We start from the raw sequence: 17,511 nt of genomic DNA on the forward strand, positions 1-17,511 counted from the left end.
GAACTATACTTGCATTTTTACTAGTCTGATGAAAACTGGTGCTGTGCCCGAAATGAAAAGTATTCTGATTCTCTTGGTCTTTGCTGCGGACACCATTGGAATGGCACTGCTACTTCCGTCTTGAAGGCTTCCCCATGAGTTAGTCTGGAAGGTGTCTCTCCAGACAGTACAGGCATGCCTTCTATATTAACACAAGGGACAAGGAGGCCTATGTAATCTATCTCCGATTCCGGACAGCAACACAAAGCTTTAAAGAATATGGCATTTCCAGAGTACTTTCTTCCGTAGTAAGCTTTAGTTTTGCCATCTCCCTTCCACGCATTCTTTTATTTTCAGAAATGAGGGTGTGACCGAAGCAAAATCTAGTTGAAGACGGTGAAAACCCAAAAATAGAGGTAATACCAATACTTTGTAAGGTACTATCAATTCTTGCAGTGAAGTTCTCCAAATCTTTTGTACAAAGTGATAAAATCGGATTACTTTTGATATATGAAATGAAGAGTAACTGTACATGTTTATAGGCCTCTCTGTCTCTCTGGTTCTAGATAGCCCCAACTTCAGAACCTAACCCTAGCTAAATAAGTCTTTTCTTTTGACTTGGTTCTATCACTAGGTTAGACAAATGGGATTTGGTCGAGGTCTCAAAGGGATCGTAAAGATGTTCTGAAGTTTTAAATACGATGAATTGCAAAAGCCCATACAAACCACAATCAGAGGATCAGGGAAAACTGGAGCATAGTTGTTAAAGATTATGCTTGTACTCTCTCTTTGATGCTTGTTAATGAACTCAATTCCACCTGCTGATTTTCTATCCGCCTCAAGACATCGTGAACATCTCCTCCTGCAAAAGACATTGTGTCCTCCTTGGTAAGACGCCGCCGCTTTATTCTTGAGATGGCTTGTGAAACATCTGCAATTGATGGACGCCTTCTTGGTGTTTTGTGTATGCACTTGTGACCAATGCTAGCAAGGAGTCTTACTTCCTCAATGTTGCATTTCCCGACAATATGCTTATCTAGTATTTCATCTACACCATCTGAGCTCATACCCGCCTTCAAAAAGAATAAAAATAAGGGAAAAAATGAAGAAAATAAGTCATTCAAGGTAGCTTGGGGAGAGATTTCATATACAGATTATCAGTTGAAACGCAAAAGAGGGGAGACATACAAGATTGACGTATTCCAACAGGTTTTGCTGAGGATGGATGCCTGTGATCAGTTCGAAGATGATTATCCCAAAACTATAGACATCACTCTTCTTTGTTAACCTGCTACTGGATATGTAATCAGGGTCCATGTAACCATATGTACCCTTCAGACCTGATTTCCGGCCATCAAATACCTCTTCCTTGGACAACCCAAAATCTGCAACCTAATTTGATGAATCATTGTTAATATCAGTCTGATACTGATGTCACTTGCTCAATTTCTTCAGCTTCTACTTTGAAAATCTCAATTGCAGTGTGGACCGCTTGGTCTCTTGCTCAGGACCCAAGGCACTCTCAAAAATCACATTGAAGTAGGAAAATAAACCAAAGTACATGCAACAAGTCGACGTACCTTTGCTCCCATTGATCGGTCCAATAATATATTACCAGACTTTAGGTCCCGATGTATGACGGGAGGGACAGCCTGTTCCAAGATTTGCATGTTTTAGTCCTGGAATTTGAACATTTTATGGAAAAAGAATATCACTTAAGCTTTTCAGGGAAGTAACATATGTGACATACCCCTTCATGAAGATATTCAATTCCATGTGAAATATCCAAAGCAACTTGGAGCCTTTGTTCCCAGCTCAAGACCTTTTCACCTTCACCTGAGTGTATAAACACCACTCTTTATCAGAAAACCTCAAGATTACAGCACACAATTCTTCTGATTGGGTATTTTAAAGCATCTGTTTAACTTGTAAGTAGGTCAAACATTTAGCTTCCCATTGGGAGAACGTTTTTCATGGAAAAGAAAAAAAAAATGGTAATACGGACTTACTATATAAGTGACTTTCCAAACTCCCGTTACTCATATATTGATATATCAACATGTGTTGACCTTTATCTACACAATATCCAACTAAATTCACAAGATTCCGATGATGGAGTCTACCCAGGAGAAGTACCTGGTAGAAAAAGAAAGTAAAAGGCTAATGCAACATGATCTTAACAGACTGATATATGAAAGACAGAAACCACTTTTTGGACAATGGAGCATGCTCACTTCACCTTTTTCCAAAATAGGAGGAGGGGAAAAGATTAATGAGTATTATCCTTCCAGGAGATAGTATTTACCTCTGTTTGGAATTCCTTCTCCCCCTGTTTTGAATTAGATGCTAGCACTTTTACGGCTACGACTTCATTTGTAGCCATTGTAGCTTTATATACTGGACCAAAAGATCCTTGTCCTAAAATGGTTGTAAAGTTCTGTGTAGCTTTTTGGATATCCCTACAAAAAAAAAATTAATTAAAAAAAGGAACAAAAAACAACAATAGCAAAGCACATTAACATGCATGCCAGCAAAGATCAACTTCAAGTTCTCAGATTAGTAAAAGGGCATAAAAACAGTCACCACTGTAAAAAAAAAAGAAGATGGATAAACTCATAAAATGTTTAACCGTCGAAATTAGCCTGGAGGGAAACTATAAATAGACAACCCACTTGTATGAGTATCTTGGAATGCCCGAGTTTGAAGCAAATGCATCTTTGTTCTGGTGGTTCCACCAAGATCGAGGAGTAATTGCAGCAGGCATGTCTGAGATGTTAACTGATATGGAACTTGAGATTGATGCACTGCTATCTATGCTTGCGCCCAAGCCATTAGTACGTATGGGGAGGGAACTTACACTACTACGCGCAGTTGAATTTTGTCGAAGATGAGAACGCTTTCTATACCACCTTAAACCGAAGAATGAGCATACTGCTAATAACAAGCCAATTGCAACTCCAACTGAGATACCAATAACAACCAAACCAGCTGGAGCTGCCATTTGTTGTATGATACTCACAAGGTGAGAGCATCTTCTGTTTCTAATACCTTCATTCTCTCTGCCATGAAATTGACAAGCACAATTATGAACCCCCCAAAGCTTACACACAACCAGAGATGCAGTAACCAAAAATAAGTCCCACTTAGCATCAAAACTAAACAGGATGCTACTTTCCAGAAAAGCTAATTCTTACATTTTGACCTAACAAGATGTTTAACTAGAAATAGGAGCAGCCAATTTATGTTAAAGAAATTGAAAATAGTACCACTAAATACAGACTTTTCAATACTAGAATGATGAGTATGACTTATAAAGACTACTTTGATATGAAATGTTTTGTGAATGGTAAGCAACTAAGCAAGTGCTAGGTGAATCAGACAACTACCTTATCTGATATGAAATACGCGCTTGATGGTTAAGAAATTTTGGCTGTAGGTTCCACCCAGCTTGCCAACGTTCATGATACTGTAGACTCGGGTTTGTTACCCACTTGCCTACCAAAATTTGCTCTGATTTTGAATGTTATGCCTGCAGTCTCTAGTTGAACAGAAGGGTGTATCAGCATTAAAGATCATCTTAAAATTTTGTCAAAGTTAACTCCAATTGCCAGCACTATGCTCATATGAACTAGATAATATGACTTTCTAAAACGATGGAACATGACTCGACTAATCAAACATATGGATGTTGGAAATAGTCAAGAAAGACGAGACATAATATCTAGCTAAAACGAGTCTATATAAACCTTAGAAACCAGAGTCTGCTTATAAGAAAATGGACTGGTTTTCAATGATCCTCATCTATTATGTAACTCTTTACGATTTTATTTTAAACGGGACAAGTTTCTTATTACGCCAACAAATTCTACCGAATCAACACCCATTCATCCTGGTGTGAATGGTCCCATTGAGTTGCTGTCACATATCAGGCTACATAGCCCAATCAAATCAGAATTGTGTGATAAGTTTCACAAAACCAAGACACACAGAATTCAGTTGTTATAAACCAACAAGACCATCCCACTAAAACGAATCCTATTTCCCTGGTAATCTACTACACGTACATCAAACACCTAAAATCGTGCCCATTGATGTTCAATTCATAATAACAATGAAATCTGAATTCCACATCTACACCTAGAACAAAGATCACATTATGAATCATAAAATCCAATAAAAACATCTTGGGTTCTCCTAGAATATCATAATTCAACACCCATATGTTTCCCAAACAATCTAAAATCATCAAATTCATAAACACCAAATATCAAACAGATTGAACCCATTTCACAAAAACTTCTCAAACCCATAAAGAAAACATACCTGATGAAGCAATCAGATAAAATTGAAACCGCCGATCCCTACAAGACCAGGTAAAGAAGTGGTGGACTGAAAGCAGCAGAGAAAGAAAGAGGGAAGAAATGAAAAGTAATGCAGAATGAAGCCGTCAAGTGAATAAAGAGACTACTTAATTAACCGAAATCTAGTGTTACTAGATGCAGAGGTTATACCCCGTGTAATACGCCAAACGAAGTGTTATTAGATGATTAAAATTGGTAATGGACACCAACGCTTCCGTAGCATAGTGGTAGTGTGTTCCCTTCGTAAGGGAAAGGTCGTGAGTTCGATCCTCACCGGGAGCTTTCTTTTTTAGGTGCACAATTTTTTTTTTCTTCTTTTTTTTCCTTTCCAGGGACTCATCACTAGTGTATTGATTTGTCTCCATGGATAAAATAAATCAGGTTGTTGGAGTGTTGGACCATACCTACCCACACAGTACTCAATGATAACAGGGTTTCTTTTAAAAATACGCGGTTTCAGATGAGTATTGGATGGCTATAGAGTTAAAGGGGTGCGTAGTTGGTAAACCAACACCACTGCAATCTGCACGTAACCTTACAGCCCAACTTACAAATATACTACTCTCCTGCTGTTTGTGGGGTATGAGCTGTAGGATATACCTACTCGTCTTCACATTTTGCGACTGAACTAGAAACTCTCATTCTCTGTGAAAGGCACTCTTCTAAAGATAATGTGTCAGCCTCTGAAGTATAGTGACAATTAGGATGTAAGCCAATTTCTAATATCTGCAGGGATTACCCCAAGGGTTAAATAACACCAAAACCCTTTTTGATGTATGCATAACACCAACATCATATTATAATTTCGCTGAACAAAAAAGACCAAGCAAGTTTGAAAAGATCACAAAATTTCCTGTCTCATACTTAGTAAACTTACAATCAAAACAACGTCTCTGATAATAGATTAACATATTCAATTCCCAACCAACACAACTGGTAGTAAATTAATACAAATATCTCAAAACAAAATTAGTTACAAAAAATAAATAAAACTCTTGGTTTTGGGGAACTAGTGCACCAAACGGGACCGATGATTCGTGTTCAGTGACCTCAACTGCACCACAGGCAATATTTTTGTATACTTTTGCAGCCATACTTGACCCACTTACGTTAAAAAAAATGACAGATGAGACTCGAGTTAGGTGAGTGATGTATGATGTTTTAGAACGATTCCTCCTCATAATCATGATCAACTCCTTCAAGTCTCACACATTCATTAAACCGAAAACAATCAGTGAGGTGATCGTTTGTCATCCCAGCAGCTTGCATGAATGAATGTATGATCACAGGTCCTACGAACCGAAAACCTCTTCTCACTAAATTCCTACTGATAACTTCAGCTTTGGGGCTTCTCAAAGGGACGCTTTTTGCATGTCTGTACCGGCTAATCATCGGTTTGTAATTCATGTATCCCCATAAATAATCACTGAATGACCCGTATTCCATTATAATCTGCAACGTACAAAACAAAAAATAAAACCTTGAGTTATGACCAGTTACCAAAATGAGGTATGTATGCATCTATCAATAGCTCGAAGACTTGCCTTTAGTATGGAGTTGGCATTGTCTATGATGCAACGGACGAGACTTTCATCTAGCATCAATGCCTTGTTAGAACTGATTTCTTTGATTTCTTTCTCTCCCATTTTTGCTACTATGTAAGGATCAAAGTTCGAAAAAGCTTCCCTGCATTATACGTTCAAAACACACAAATTATTATATGCTCGTTCTAAAAATGTTGGTGAAAAAATAGCTGCATGATATGACCAATATATTTCTTGTTTTTTGTAACCCAAGTTTATGAGACTGTATTGGGAAGGATCTGAACCTGTACAAATCTTTTCTTTTGATAATTTCAATCCAGAAATGATACATCAGCATCCCCGATAGCGAGAGCAGTTCGAATAATTGGCTGTTGCACAGATATATTCCATGCATTGTCAATATTACTACAATAAAAATGTTTGAAATAAATCTTGAAGTATATACATATGGAAATTAAAATGAACGAAATCACTTAACAAGTCATCATATACTGGAACTCCCCAACTCTGGTCGTGGTAAACAACGTAAACTTCATCTGCAAAAACAAACCGCGATCGTCAGTACAAGATAATAGGCCGCCTTTTAGCATTTCAAACGGGACAGTAAAATAAAATATATACATATAGTTGTTGGTTTGCCGATTTGGACCAGTACACTACACAGTGCACACTGCGAAAATATAGCTTACCAGTTGTTTTAGTGATCCAATGGCACCTAGTTAAACTTCCATCATCAGATACATTATGGCTAAGCGGTCGAGGCACAACATTATGTACCGACTTCACGAGTTTTCGTGGAGGTGGCGGGCGACTTAACTCATGACGACGTACCGGTATTTTCCAATCTCCAAGGATGATAGAACCTTTAAGAGAAGAATCATTTGAGTTTAGTGATGAAGAAAGTGAGAACGATGAGTTACTTCTCTCAATCCCTAGCGGGTACACTCTCCTAAGATGTTTGGGTGATAATAAATAACCTCCTCCTGGCTGGTTTTGTTTCTCTTTCTCTCTGAAACTTGAACTATTATTATTGTTCCGGTGATCGAAAACATATTTTCTCACCTTTTCTTTGTACATACTTGATCAAATTTTCTTTTCGCAAAACTTAGAAAGTTGGTGGTATTGAAATAAATAAATATATTTAGATATATAAATATGGATTATGAGAAGGAATCGAGATCGTCTGTGCCACTGTTTGTGTGTGCCCTATGTGACATACCAATAGAAACACGCCACATCATTCCTCTCATTAACCATGACTAACTAAATAGATTTTCTATTTATACAACACTAATCGATTAGGAAAGATAATTAATTAGTTAAAGAAGATATTACAAATCCAAGAGAAAATACCGTGTTTCTATTGGTGTGGCACATAGGGCACACCCAAGCAGTGGCACAGACGATCTGGACCCATTTAGATGCGCATATATATATCCCATTTAGATGCGCATATATATATATATATAAGTGGAAATGTTTGGTGAAATGTCACTTGTTTGTAGACCTATTAATACTAAAAATAAACTAGTTGATCCCTTAATTAGTCTTTAAGGAAATTTGTTCTTTGAAAAATGGTACGCTTTGCTTTGTAATAAGGTTTAATACATCAATCACTCTTTTCTTATCCCACATTTGGTGATATGAACTTGCAATCCATGCATTATGACAACCCTGTAGCGTATTAGCAACATGGTATCTTTATCAATGAAATGTATATTTCCTCTTAATTAAAATTTAAATTGGGGTATCTTTGGAATGAAAATGTCAATTTAGAGTTGGGATATGGATAATTTATTTATAAAGTAGATAATGAAATGAAGAAAAAGAAGCCTAGTTTTGGTTGCAGGGTCTTTGTATAATCTTAGATTGTACTTCAACCAGTCCTGAGGCATACTTGTTGCCACATTAGATAAAGAAATCCCATCCCACAAAAAATAGATTTCCATCTTTTCTTCGCTACCATTTCTGCAAAGCTTGATCGAGAATGTTTTTGATATCTTGTTTGCATTCATTTAATACATTTCTGAGATGGAGGTTTAGGATGAATGAAGGAAGAAGAGTGGAGCAATAATAAACCTCCCTAGTTTGAGGCCTATATGGCTTTTATTTGAGGCACATAGATTTCTTCATTTACCCAATAGAGAAGGATAAGGGATGTCTAAAAATAACGAAAGTAGTGAATACCACTATTATTCTTACCTAATTATAAACTTTCTAACAATTAAATCTATTCAATTAACATTTCACTAAAATCATATGTCTCTCAACAATCAAACCTAAAATTAACTACACCTATCAAATTAATTCATCCTCTCGTTTGATTTTAAATTTTCTTCTTAAACTAAAATTGCTGATATTGATGGTGGATTTTTGACAAAGGCTAAAATCGTAAAATCATGATACTGCATGTTTCTGACACTGCTTCAGAAATGTATGTGAAACTCATATTTTATGATTCGTGAACCATTTCACGATTTCTGACTGCGCAAACATCATCTCAGAGCTATGATGAATATGTTATACGTAAAGCCTCTCAGCTAAGCTTTTCGACACTTGACATATTTCAGCAGCACCTCTACATAGAATCAAAATGATTGGACGACTCCTAGACATATTGCATGCTAGTGTAGAGCGTTAACGTCTTCAGGACGTCACACTAGTTGTTCCCCGACTATGTAGAGAGAATGTGTATAGAATCTCTTAATGATTGAACGGCTCCTAGACATATTGCATGCTAGTATAGAGCGCTAACGTCTTCAGGATGTCATACTGTTCCCTGACTATACACGACCAATATTCAGAACGAGTATGATGCTTCCATCATCTCATACCTTGATTCTCGAATAAACTAGCTCCTAGACATACTACATGCTAGTATAGAGCAATTCATAGATTAACTCTTGTGTGACATTCATCAACTGAATTCCTAGAAAAATAATATATTTTATTTCATTACTCCATTTCATGGCTTATTCCCGACTGAATTCCATAAATTAGTAATAGATAATCAATCTATCTCATTACTACGTTTCGTGGCTTATTCCCGACTGAATTCCATGAATTAGTAATAGATAATCAATCTATTTTATTACTCTGTTTCGTGGCTTATTCTCAGCTGAATTCCATGAATTAATAATTAATATTCACTGTTCGGGCATCTGAGCCACCACCGAGTAAGCCCCAAGAAAATGGTGCGAGTGCACTTAAATTTAATGCACGAGCGAGCACCGAAATGCATAAACGAGCATTCAAAAATATGGACGAACGAGGAAACCTGTGTAAAATCAGAGAAGGAAAATAATTAAAAAAATAATAAAGAGGCGCGCACGGGACTGGACCCACTGGCCGGCCGGCCATGCCGCCGTGGCCGGTACCACGCCTCTTTCTTTTATTTTTAATTTATTTTATTATTTTCCTTGTCTCTTGAAAACTTCTTGTTTGAGCAAACTTCCTCGTTCAAGCAAAACTCCTAGTTTCTCCATATTTCCTCAAGTGATGAAAAATAATAATATAAAATAGGGAAGAGCACGGGACCGAGCACGTGGGCTGGCCGGCCATGCCCTATCCGTGGCCGGTCCCATACCTCACAATTCCTTATTTTATTGTTATTATTCCTTCCTTCATCTCATGAAACTCCGTCGTTTGAGCAAAAACCCTATTTTTTTCATATTTTCTCAAATATTGCTCAAACTATCAAAAACCAAAAAGTCAAATGGTCACACGACAATCCAGGCTTTCCACGACAAATATTAAAATATCATTCATTTTAATATTCTTAAAATATTGGTTGCACGAGCAAAATTCTACTTGCTCACTCAAGCAAAATCGAGAGTTTCAGTTAAGATCAAACTCTTCTGAAAATCCAAAATATTGCTCAAACGCGCACCAGAAAATACCCAAATTCTCAGAATTGAGTCACGAACAATATGGTGACACGGGAATGCCACCTTGACCGACCAAGGTCGGCCCCTAGGCTTACAGGAGCCAGTCCCACATCCTATTAATGATTTTGACCTAATTAATCTTCTACAGTTCATATTGGGTTCAAACTCTTTCCAACCAACTTGGAACTTGATCAATCGACCATCAGCCGGTCCCACGATCACCAAGGGGAGGTATCATACCCCTTGGCCTGTCCTCCTCTCTCCATAATTAGGTATTATCACCTAATGCTCAGACGAGCACTATTTCAATAATGATTAAACGAGTATTTCATCATCCTTCCACCAATGGGCCTACAAAGGACATTGGTGCACGCTCACGCGAGCACATGGGCGCTACATGGTTGTCCATCATCCCATGTATCTGGTCCCTCTCTCTCTCATTGGTTGATTTTCAGTAAATCATCAATTGATCATCAATTGATCAACAATCGACCAAAATTAGGGTTTCAAATCAAATGCTCTGCAAAGTATAATTATGAACACGTTCAAACCCTAATAATTTTCTGTTGATCTAGCAATCAACATCCTAATTAATAATATTCATTCAGCCGCAAGTATTTTAATTATATTATTTGGTCCTACTACCAATAATTCATGAATCGAGCAATATTTGCTCAAACGAGCAATATTTGCATAAACTCGCAATATTTATTTTGCTCATTCAACTGGGTTCAAAACTCATTGATTCAACTATCAATTGCTCAACTGAGCAATATTCTTCATGTTTGATTCAACTATCAATATTCGAGAATTATATTGATCCAGCAATCAATATTCTAATTTATTTAATGTCTGGTCCTGCTACCAACATTTTGCTCGACTGAGCAACATGGTTCGAACATACGACCATCCAGTATTCTGGATTCCTACTTTATCGTTCGATCATTCATGATATATTAGAGCATTCTGTATAATTCAACAATATCTTTGATTTCATGTCGAATATTCGACATATCAAAATAAGTCCTCGATCGAGAAACTTCATCAGACGATCGATCCAAATTATCAATATATCATTATTATCTCGACTGGTAAAATGATATCAAGACTCAACGTCTGAACATCATTACTGTCCCAGCAGACATCTTGTCTTCAATTCATGAGTCTCAGAGCATACCACATTCGTTCATTATGCTCGACTCATCAAGGCTAAGACTCATTGTCTAGTCAAGTCAATATCTGACTAATTAAATACACGTCTGTCTTGCAGACTCCACAATCATGAGGCATCAATCATGTCACATGGGGGATATTAATTAGGGTTTTAGTCTGGCGGCCTACGACACGTATGTTCATCCACGATGAGAAATGTGAGTAAGTCGTGCAAGCAGTTGAGGGAGTTAGCAAAGTAGTGGGTGGACAATCAACCAAGTCTTCGCATGACCTGGAACTGGTTTAACCACGATTTCCACTTTCCCACTCTTTCACTCGAGCAACCGTCACACTTACTAGAGAATAATGTGTCTACATTCTGGCAATATAAATAAGTTTTTGAATCCGCGATTGAACAACCAAGAATCATCGTGTAAACAAGCAAAGACATACGGGAATTATCGCAAGAATTCTCATCTGAACAATCACTCTCAACTGAGCAGAATTCAAACTTATTCGAATCCAGCAATTCATTTGCAGAAACCTACAACACATTCACAATCCTTGATCACCATTGATCTCACACACTTCTCAGCTTCCCTCTTACAGATCGAACTTCTTCCCTCTTTGTAACCGAATTGCTCTGGAATGGTTATTGTCTTAGTTTAGCCGGAGTCCTACAGATTGATCTCCCGAACTCAGAGCACTCCCGTGCACTGCCTATATTTGAGGTTAAGCAATTTTCTCGTTCGAGGAGTCCCGTCCGCAAGGTCGTCTATTCACTTTCCTAAAAAGCCAGAAATGGTTGATCTTAGGTCAGGTTCAGTTAAAAATCTTAACTCAAATGGTGCTATAATGGTGGTTCTCCAAAAACTACTCCTGCTTCTAACAACGGTGCTGGTGACACCACTCCTCCTCAAACAAACATCGGAAACAATCCTCTTTTCGTCCGGTTTCCTGAAGAAATCAGAGAAATCCGCCTACCATAGTTAATATCATGAAGGTGCAAGAGACTCTCACCAAAAATCAGATTGACATGGCTGCAACACAGAAAGAATTGTGTAATTATCTCAAAACTCTCACGGACAAGATGTCAGAGAAAACTCAGGAGAAAGGAAAAGTTAAGGAAACATCCTCAGCTGCTGATCCGGAAATCTCCCAAATTCACGTTGTAGAAGATAATGAAGTCCACAATGCTGAAGATAACACACCAGCAAAGGAACCAACAAGTTTCATCACTTGTAAAGATCTAGAACATTTCTTGGGGGATCGAGGAAAAGACAATACATCATCTGTCCACCGTCATCAACCTCCATATCCTTCTGTTGTACAGAAGGTTCTTCTCCCGAAATATTATACTTCTCCAACATTTACACTTTATGATGGAACATGCAATGCTCGAGAACACATTTCTAGGTTATTGGAATCATTAGGTGAGCATGAGTACAACATTTGAAGGAATTTTCGAAGTCTCTGACAGGCAGAGCATACACCTGGTACAACAACGTCGCACCAGGAAGCATCGCCAATTGGGGAGAAATTATTAACGCTTTCTACAGAAAGTACTTCTTTGTCTCAAAACAAATCACTCTCTCTGATTTGTGAAGGAAGTTTCAGAGGAACAATGAACATCCCTATGATTACGTGAAAATATTCAGAGTCCAAGCTTTGGATTGTCACGATCCAAATATCACTGAATAGCAACTTGTAGACTTGTGCATGAACATAATGATCCCGGTATACAGATCTTTACTAGAGAATCTTCGATTCTAGACTTTCTCAGAGCTTCATGAAGCAGTCAAACGGTCAACAACCACTGCTTCTGCCTTCTGGAAAGAGAAAAAGCTACAAAGGTCCAGGAACCTCAAGAAACTCGAGGAATCAACAGGCGCCTGATTAATAAGAAATACAATCTCCAACCTTCCACAAATTTTGTTACTGAAGGGAGAAACAGGAAAGCCGAGGCACAACATCCTAGGAACGATTCTCCAACATCCCAGCCTGCAAAAGTATTAAGAAAGGATAACCAATCCTGAAATTCACAAACCTCGACCCGGCATCAACAAACGGGGAAATGATCACAGACTCAAACTTTCATCTTATCATTGAAGAAGTGATCGATTTACTGAAAGTATGGGTTCAAGATGGTGCAATCAAATTGCCTTTCATTAGGAGAGAGCCAACTGAAGAAGAAATGGAGAATCCCAGGTACGGTCGCCTTCATAGGTCCATCAATCATCCAACAAGTAACTACAATATTTTGAAGTACATCTTCAAAGAGAAGGTTGATCCACAATAACTTCAACTGGGGACTGAAGGAGTGCACATGGACTCTCTCCCAATATGGACATCAATATCTCCGAACAACCTTTCGATGAAGCATTTCAATCCCTGGTCGAACATATATGAACCTTGCTCTATCTGTCGAAAACGAAAAGGAGAGATATTTTCGCAGCACTGAATCACATCGTGTCAGGAAGTCCATTCCAGAAATACTTCCTGAGCCTCCGGCCACATACAAAGAGATGTACGACTATGGACTGCTTACCACAGTCAATCTCAAAGGAAACGAATTTGGGAGAACGTTGGTCGATGCTGGCACCTCTATCAACATTATTCCACTAAAATCCCTCAGAGTCGCACGCATCACTCGACAAGAAGCTACTCATGATCCCATCTCAATCAGAGACCATGAAGGAGCGCTCAAAGATGTTTATGGATACATCACTCTCAAAGTGAAAATGGGTTCAACCTGGACAGAAACCAAGTTTTACATAATCAGAAAGATCCAAGATATGACATGATCCTCAGAAGAGCGTGGATCCATGCTGAAAAAATGGCTAGAAACAAAGCGCCTTTGGTTGCACATCTCTCCAATGAAGAAACTTATGATCCAGAAGATTTGGCGTACGTTCCATCATCAGAGCACTTGATAGGTGCCAAATATTGCATTATTTATCATCATTTTATTGGCACTTATCCCTTTTTGCATACCATAATTTCCCCTTTTGTAATGATTTTGTATTTTACTCTCCTCAAGGATAAATATTTTATTTTACTTAATTTTGCATTTTTAGGTGATAAATAAAGTCTAGATGAGTTGCGGAGCGAAAAGAACAAAGACACGGGAAAAATCCGAAGGAAACTCTAGCGGAAAAGAAGTGAAGAATGCGGTATGGAAGACTCAAGGATGAAAATGGACTTAACAAGGAAGAAATTGTTCTTAAAGAAGAAGTGGGCTCAAGATTACCTAAGCCCAAATCCATTTCCTAAACCCAAACCCATATCCTAAACCCAAAATCCAAACCCAAACCCGCTTCTCTTCTTAGCCGTCAGATTGGATCCATTCCATCATCCAACGGTCGCTTCATCAGAGTGCATCGAGCTTTGATGTTCCTGTCTAACACTATAGAACCTAACTCCATCTTGGACCGTCAGTTTTGATGTATCTCACATCCAACGATCGCTCCACACCCATCTCCATCGCTCCGTTGGATCATTCCATCACCTTCTCATCGTACGCCCTTCATCATCGAGACATCAAATTTTGATACACCCGCTCAACACCCAATCGCCAAATACCTATCGACTTCACCCAAACACTCCCTAACCCATTCTCCATCGGGTTCTTCTCCTCTTCTCCCCAAATTCCTCTCTTCCATCACCTGCAACTCCTTCACCACCATATCCTGCCACCACCAGACCCCGATGTTCACTGCCACCATATCCATCAAATCATTCCAAACATCTCCATCATCTCCCTAGCCTAGTTCTTTTACTCATCTCACAACCACTGAACCCTAGGTTTGGGGTGAATAAAAAAACTCGAGCTAGGGAACAATTAGAGCATCATAGGCGTCAATTGGAGCAGGGGGAGAGCAGAGAAGGCATGGGTTAAGCATGGGTTGTTGTTATTTCAGTTTTTTTTGGTGAGTAATTTTATTAATTTTCAAAACCCTATTTTTCTCTGTTTTGGGGATTTTCAATTAGGGTTTGTAATAGGTATAAATTGAGACACTGTGTACGATGTTGAGCTAGTCTGGGATACCCAAGCTCATTTTGGAGTAAAAATCAGAAGCTTACTTTCAATTTTTTGTATGCCCTGTCACTTGCAAATTTCCATGTTTAACATCACTGTTAGTAATATGCTAGAGATGTTCTTCATGTTCTAAACATCCTAGCTAGGGTTTAGATGAAACCCTTAGCCATAATGCTATGATGTTAAGCAAATTGCTCTTACTCATGCCATGCTCACTGTTCAGGATAGTTTAAGCATGTGGATGACATATTACTTTCACCTAGAATGTCAAGCATCCTAGGTAGTTAGATGCATCCTATGTATGTTTCACTTGCATTCAATTTCATGTTAGTTAGCTTTGATTAGTTGTTCTTTGAGCAGACAACTAATACTTTTCCTTGATATAGTGATTGAAGTTAAACTGTCCATCTAAGAAGCTAGAGTAGTGCAATAGCTAACATGCTAGTGTGGGTTGAGTGGTGAATTCTCAAGCCCTAGTTCCCCTCTATCAAATATTCAATCACTTCATTGCTGTTTCAAAAAATCTCAACTTCAATGTTTGTTGTTCATGTTTAATTTCATTGTTAATCTTGCTTCAACTGTCAGTGTTGAATTAGTGTAGTTTTCTGTCAAAAATTCTGTTCTATTTAATGTTTGATGATTAGTTTCAGCTTAATGATTAGTTGACTTTAATGTTAGTGTGAATTATTTCTTCAAGTGAATGTCCTGTTAGTTGTTGTCCTGATTAGTTAGCTTCCTGTTAGTTAGTGTCCTGTTTAGTTTTGTTGTCACTGTTTAGATTTAGGTTTTAGTAGAAAAGAACAAAAAAGTTACATTTGCATCCTCCAAGTCCCCGTGGACTTTCCCTTGCTTGCTCACTAGCTATTCTTGGCCTTGTGCACTTGCAAGTATTTAGAACATAGTTTTAGGGTATCATTCCCTTGCTATCAAGTTTTTGGCGCCGCTGCCGGGGACTCGGTAGCGGTGCTGTGTAGTTTCTTTGTTTTTCTTGCTTTATTCATCAATTCATGTCACTTGCTCATTTGCTTGCTATTGCTCTTAGCTTGCAGCTGCACTTGCATCATTTGATGTTAACATTTCTTGCATCTTGTCATTGCTTGCTGTTCTTGCTATCTTCTTTGTTGCTCCATCTCCATACTTGCTATTGTTGTTCACTGCTTGCTTGCAAATCTGGTGCTGCTGAAGGAGCTGGTGAGACTTGTTAGCTGGTGCTGCTGCTGCTTCTTGCCAAGCCTGCTGAAGCTGTTGCTAGGCTGTTGAGTAAGGCTGCCAAGACAAGCCCAACTGGGCTGCAAAGAAAAGCTAAGGAAGATCCAAGCCCAACTGGGCTTTTTCAACAAACACAAAGGGACCAAAGCCCAACTGGGCTTCCCTCCAAAAATAGGTAAGCCTAACCCATGAGCTAACCCAATTGGGCCTCATTATAATTCATTTGGGTTTGTAATAATTAAGTGTTTCTATTTTGGGATTGTAATAATTTTTATTTTTTTTTTCTTTTTATTTTTTTTTCTTTCTTTTGTGGGCTTGTAATTATTTGTATTGGTATTTTTTTTCTTTCTTTTGTGGATTTGTGATAACTTCTGTTGGGCATCAAATTTGTGAGCCCAAACCAACTTCAACCCAAACTAGGCTTAGGTCAAATAACCCAACTGGGCCTCATTTAACCCAAGTAGTGGGCTTCCCTTTTATTTTTGAAACCAAAAGTTCTAAACCCATTCAAACCAAAAGTTCCCAAACCCAATTAAACCAAACAAAACCAAATTGATTTTCACAAATTACCCATTATAACCAAAAATTTTATAACCCATTAAACAAACCAAATTTTCAAAAAACCCTTTTAAAACCAAATTGTGGGCCTTGTTTTCTCCATTATCTGTGGGCTTGTTATTTCATGATTAAATTGGGATATGATTGTAACCTTTAGAGACCAATCAAATAGACTAATTAGAGTCAATCCGATAGACCCAATTGACATACCCGCAACTTCTGAGGAAAACACACCAGACCAACATGAGACAATGGGAGAACCCCGTACTCTCAAGGATTACATGTACCCCACAAGGGCAAGCCAGCCTTCCTGTATTGTTTTTCCAGAAGCTAATGGTCATTATGAGCTAAAATCGAGCATAATACAGATGCTTCTTGTGTTTAGAGGAATCGACAATGAAAACCCTTACCATCATGTGAGAGAATTTGAGGAGATATGTGGAACTACACGTTTCACTCAAATGTCCGACGAGACCCTAAAGTTAAGGCTATTTCCTTTATCTTTGAAGGAAAAAGCTAAGGCATGGCTGTATGCTTTACAGCCACAATCCATCATGACATGGGATGACCTCACAAAGGAGTTTTTCAAAAAATTCTTCCCAAACCACAAGACTGCGACAATTCGTCAAAGTCTGAATAGCTTTGTGCAATTGGAGGGTGAAACCTTAGCTAGATACCTGGAGAGATTCAATGAGTTATTGCTCCAATGTCCCCACCACGGTTTTGAAAAATGGAGACTTGTGCAAATTTTGTATGAGGGTCTAGATGTGTCCACCCGAACA

The 17,511-nt window shown here is 38.3% G+C and overlaps 2 protein-coding genes and 1 non-coding gene across 6 annotated transcripts; 1 reads left to right on the forward strand and 2 right to left on the reverse strand.

Moving 5' to 3' along the window:
* Positions 1–462: 462 nt before the first annotated feature.
* Positions 463–4,669, reverse strand: LOC113281875 (calcium/calmodulin-regulated receptor-like kinase 2). 4 transcript variants are annotated; one of them, XM_026530776.1, is made up of 10 exons: positions 4,491–4,668; positions 4,303–4,368; positions 3,366–3,517; positions 2,652–3,038; positions 2,285–2,438; positions 1,989–2,115; positions 1,730–1,815; positions 1,560–1,631; positions 1,168–1,371; positions 463–1,052 (listed from the first exon to the last, which is right to left on the reverse strand). In XM_026530776.1, the coding sequence occupies exons 4-10, from the start codon at positions 2,978–2,980 to the stop codon at positions 750–752; spliced, it is 1,275 nt and encodes a 424-aa protein (XP_026386561.1). In that variant the 5' UTR covers positions 2,981–3,038; positions 3,366–3,517; positions 4,303–4,368; positions 4,491–4,668; the 3' UTR covers positions 463–749. The 4 variants fall into 4 exon arrangements, with proteins under 4 accessions (XP_026386561.1, XP_026386563.1, XP_026386560.1 ...); XM_026530778.1 differs by lacking the exon at positions 3,366–3,517 and having other exon boundaries at positions 4,491–4,669; XM_026530775.1 differs by lacking the exon at positions 4,491–4,668 and having other exon boundaries at positions 4,303–4,459.
* On the forward strand, positions 4,551–4,622 carry TRNAT-CGU. The gene has a single exon. It is a non-coding gene; the product is annotated as a tRNA-Thr (tRNA).
* A 502-nt stretch (positions 4,670–5,171) lies between the features above and the next one.
* Positions 5,172–7,063, reverse strand: LOC113281876 (DNA-3-methyladenine glycosylase-like). The gene is made up of 5 exons (XM_026530779.1): positions 6,574–7,063; positions 6,363–6,420; positions 6,169–6,252; positions 5,885–6,026; positions 5,172–5,792 (listed from the first exon to the last, which is right to left on the reverse strand). Exons 1-5 carry the CDS (start codon positions 6,959–6,961, stop codon positions 5,502–5,504), a joined length of 963 nt encoding a protein of 320 aa, XP_026386564.1. The 5' UTR covers positions 6,962–7,063; the 3' UTR covers positions 5,172–5,501.
* Between the last annotated feature and the right edge of the window lie 10,448 nt (positions 7,064–17,511).

The sequence above is a fragment of the Papaver somniferum genome, chromosome 5, assembly GCF_003573695.1.
Source record: "Papaver somniferum cultivar HN1 chromosome 5, ASM357369v1, whole genome shotgun sequence".
Taxonomy (NCBI): domain Eukaryota; kingdom Viridiplantae; phylum Streptophyta; class Magnoliopsida; order Ranunculales; family Papaveraceae; genus Papaver; species Papaver somniferum.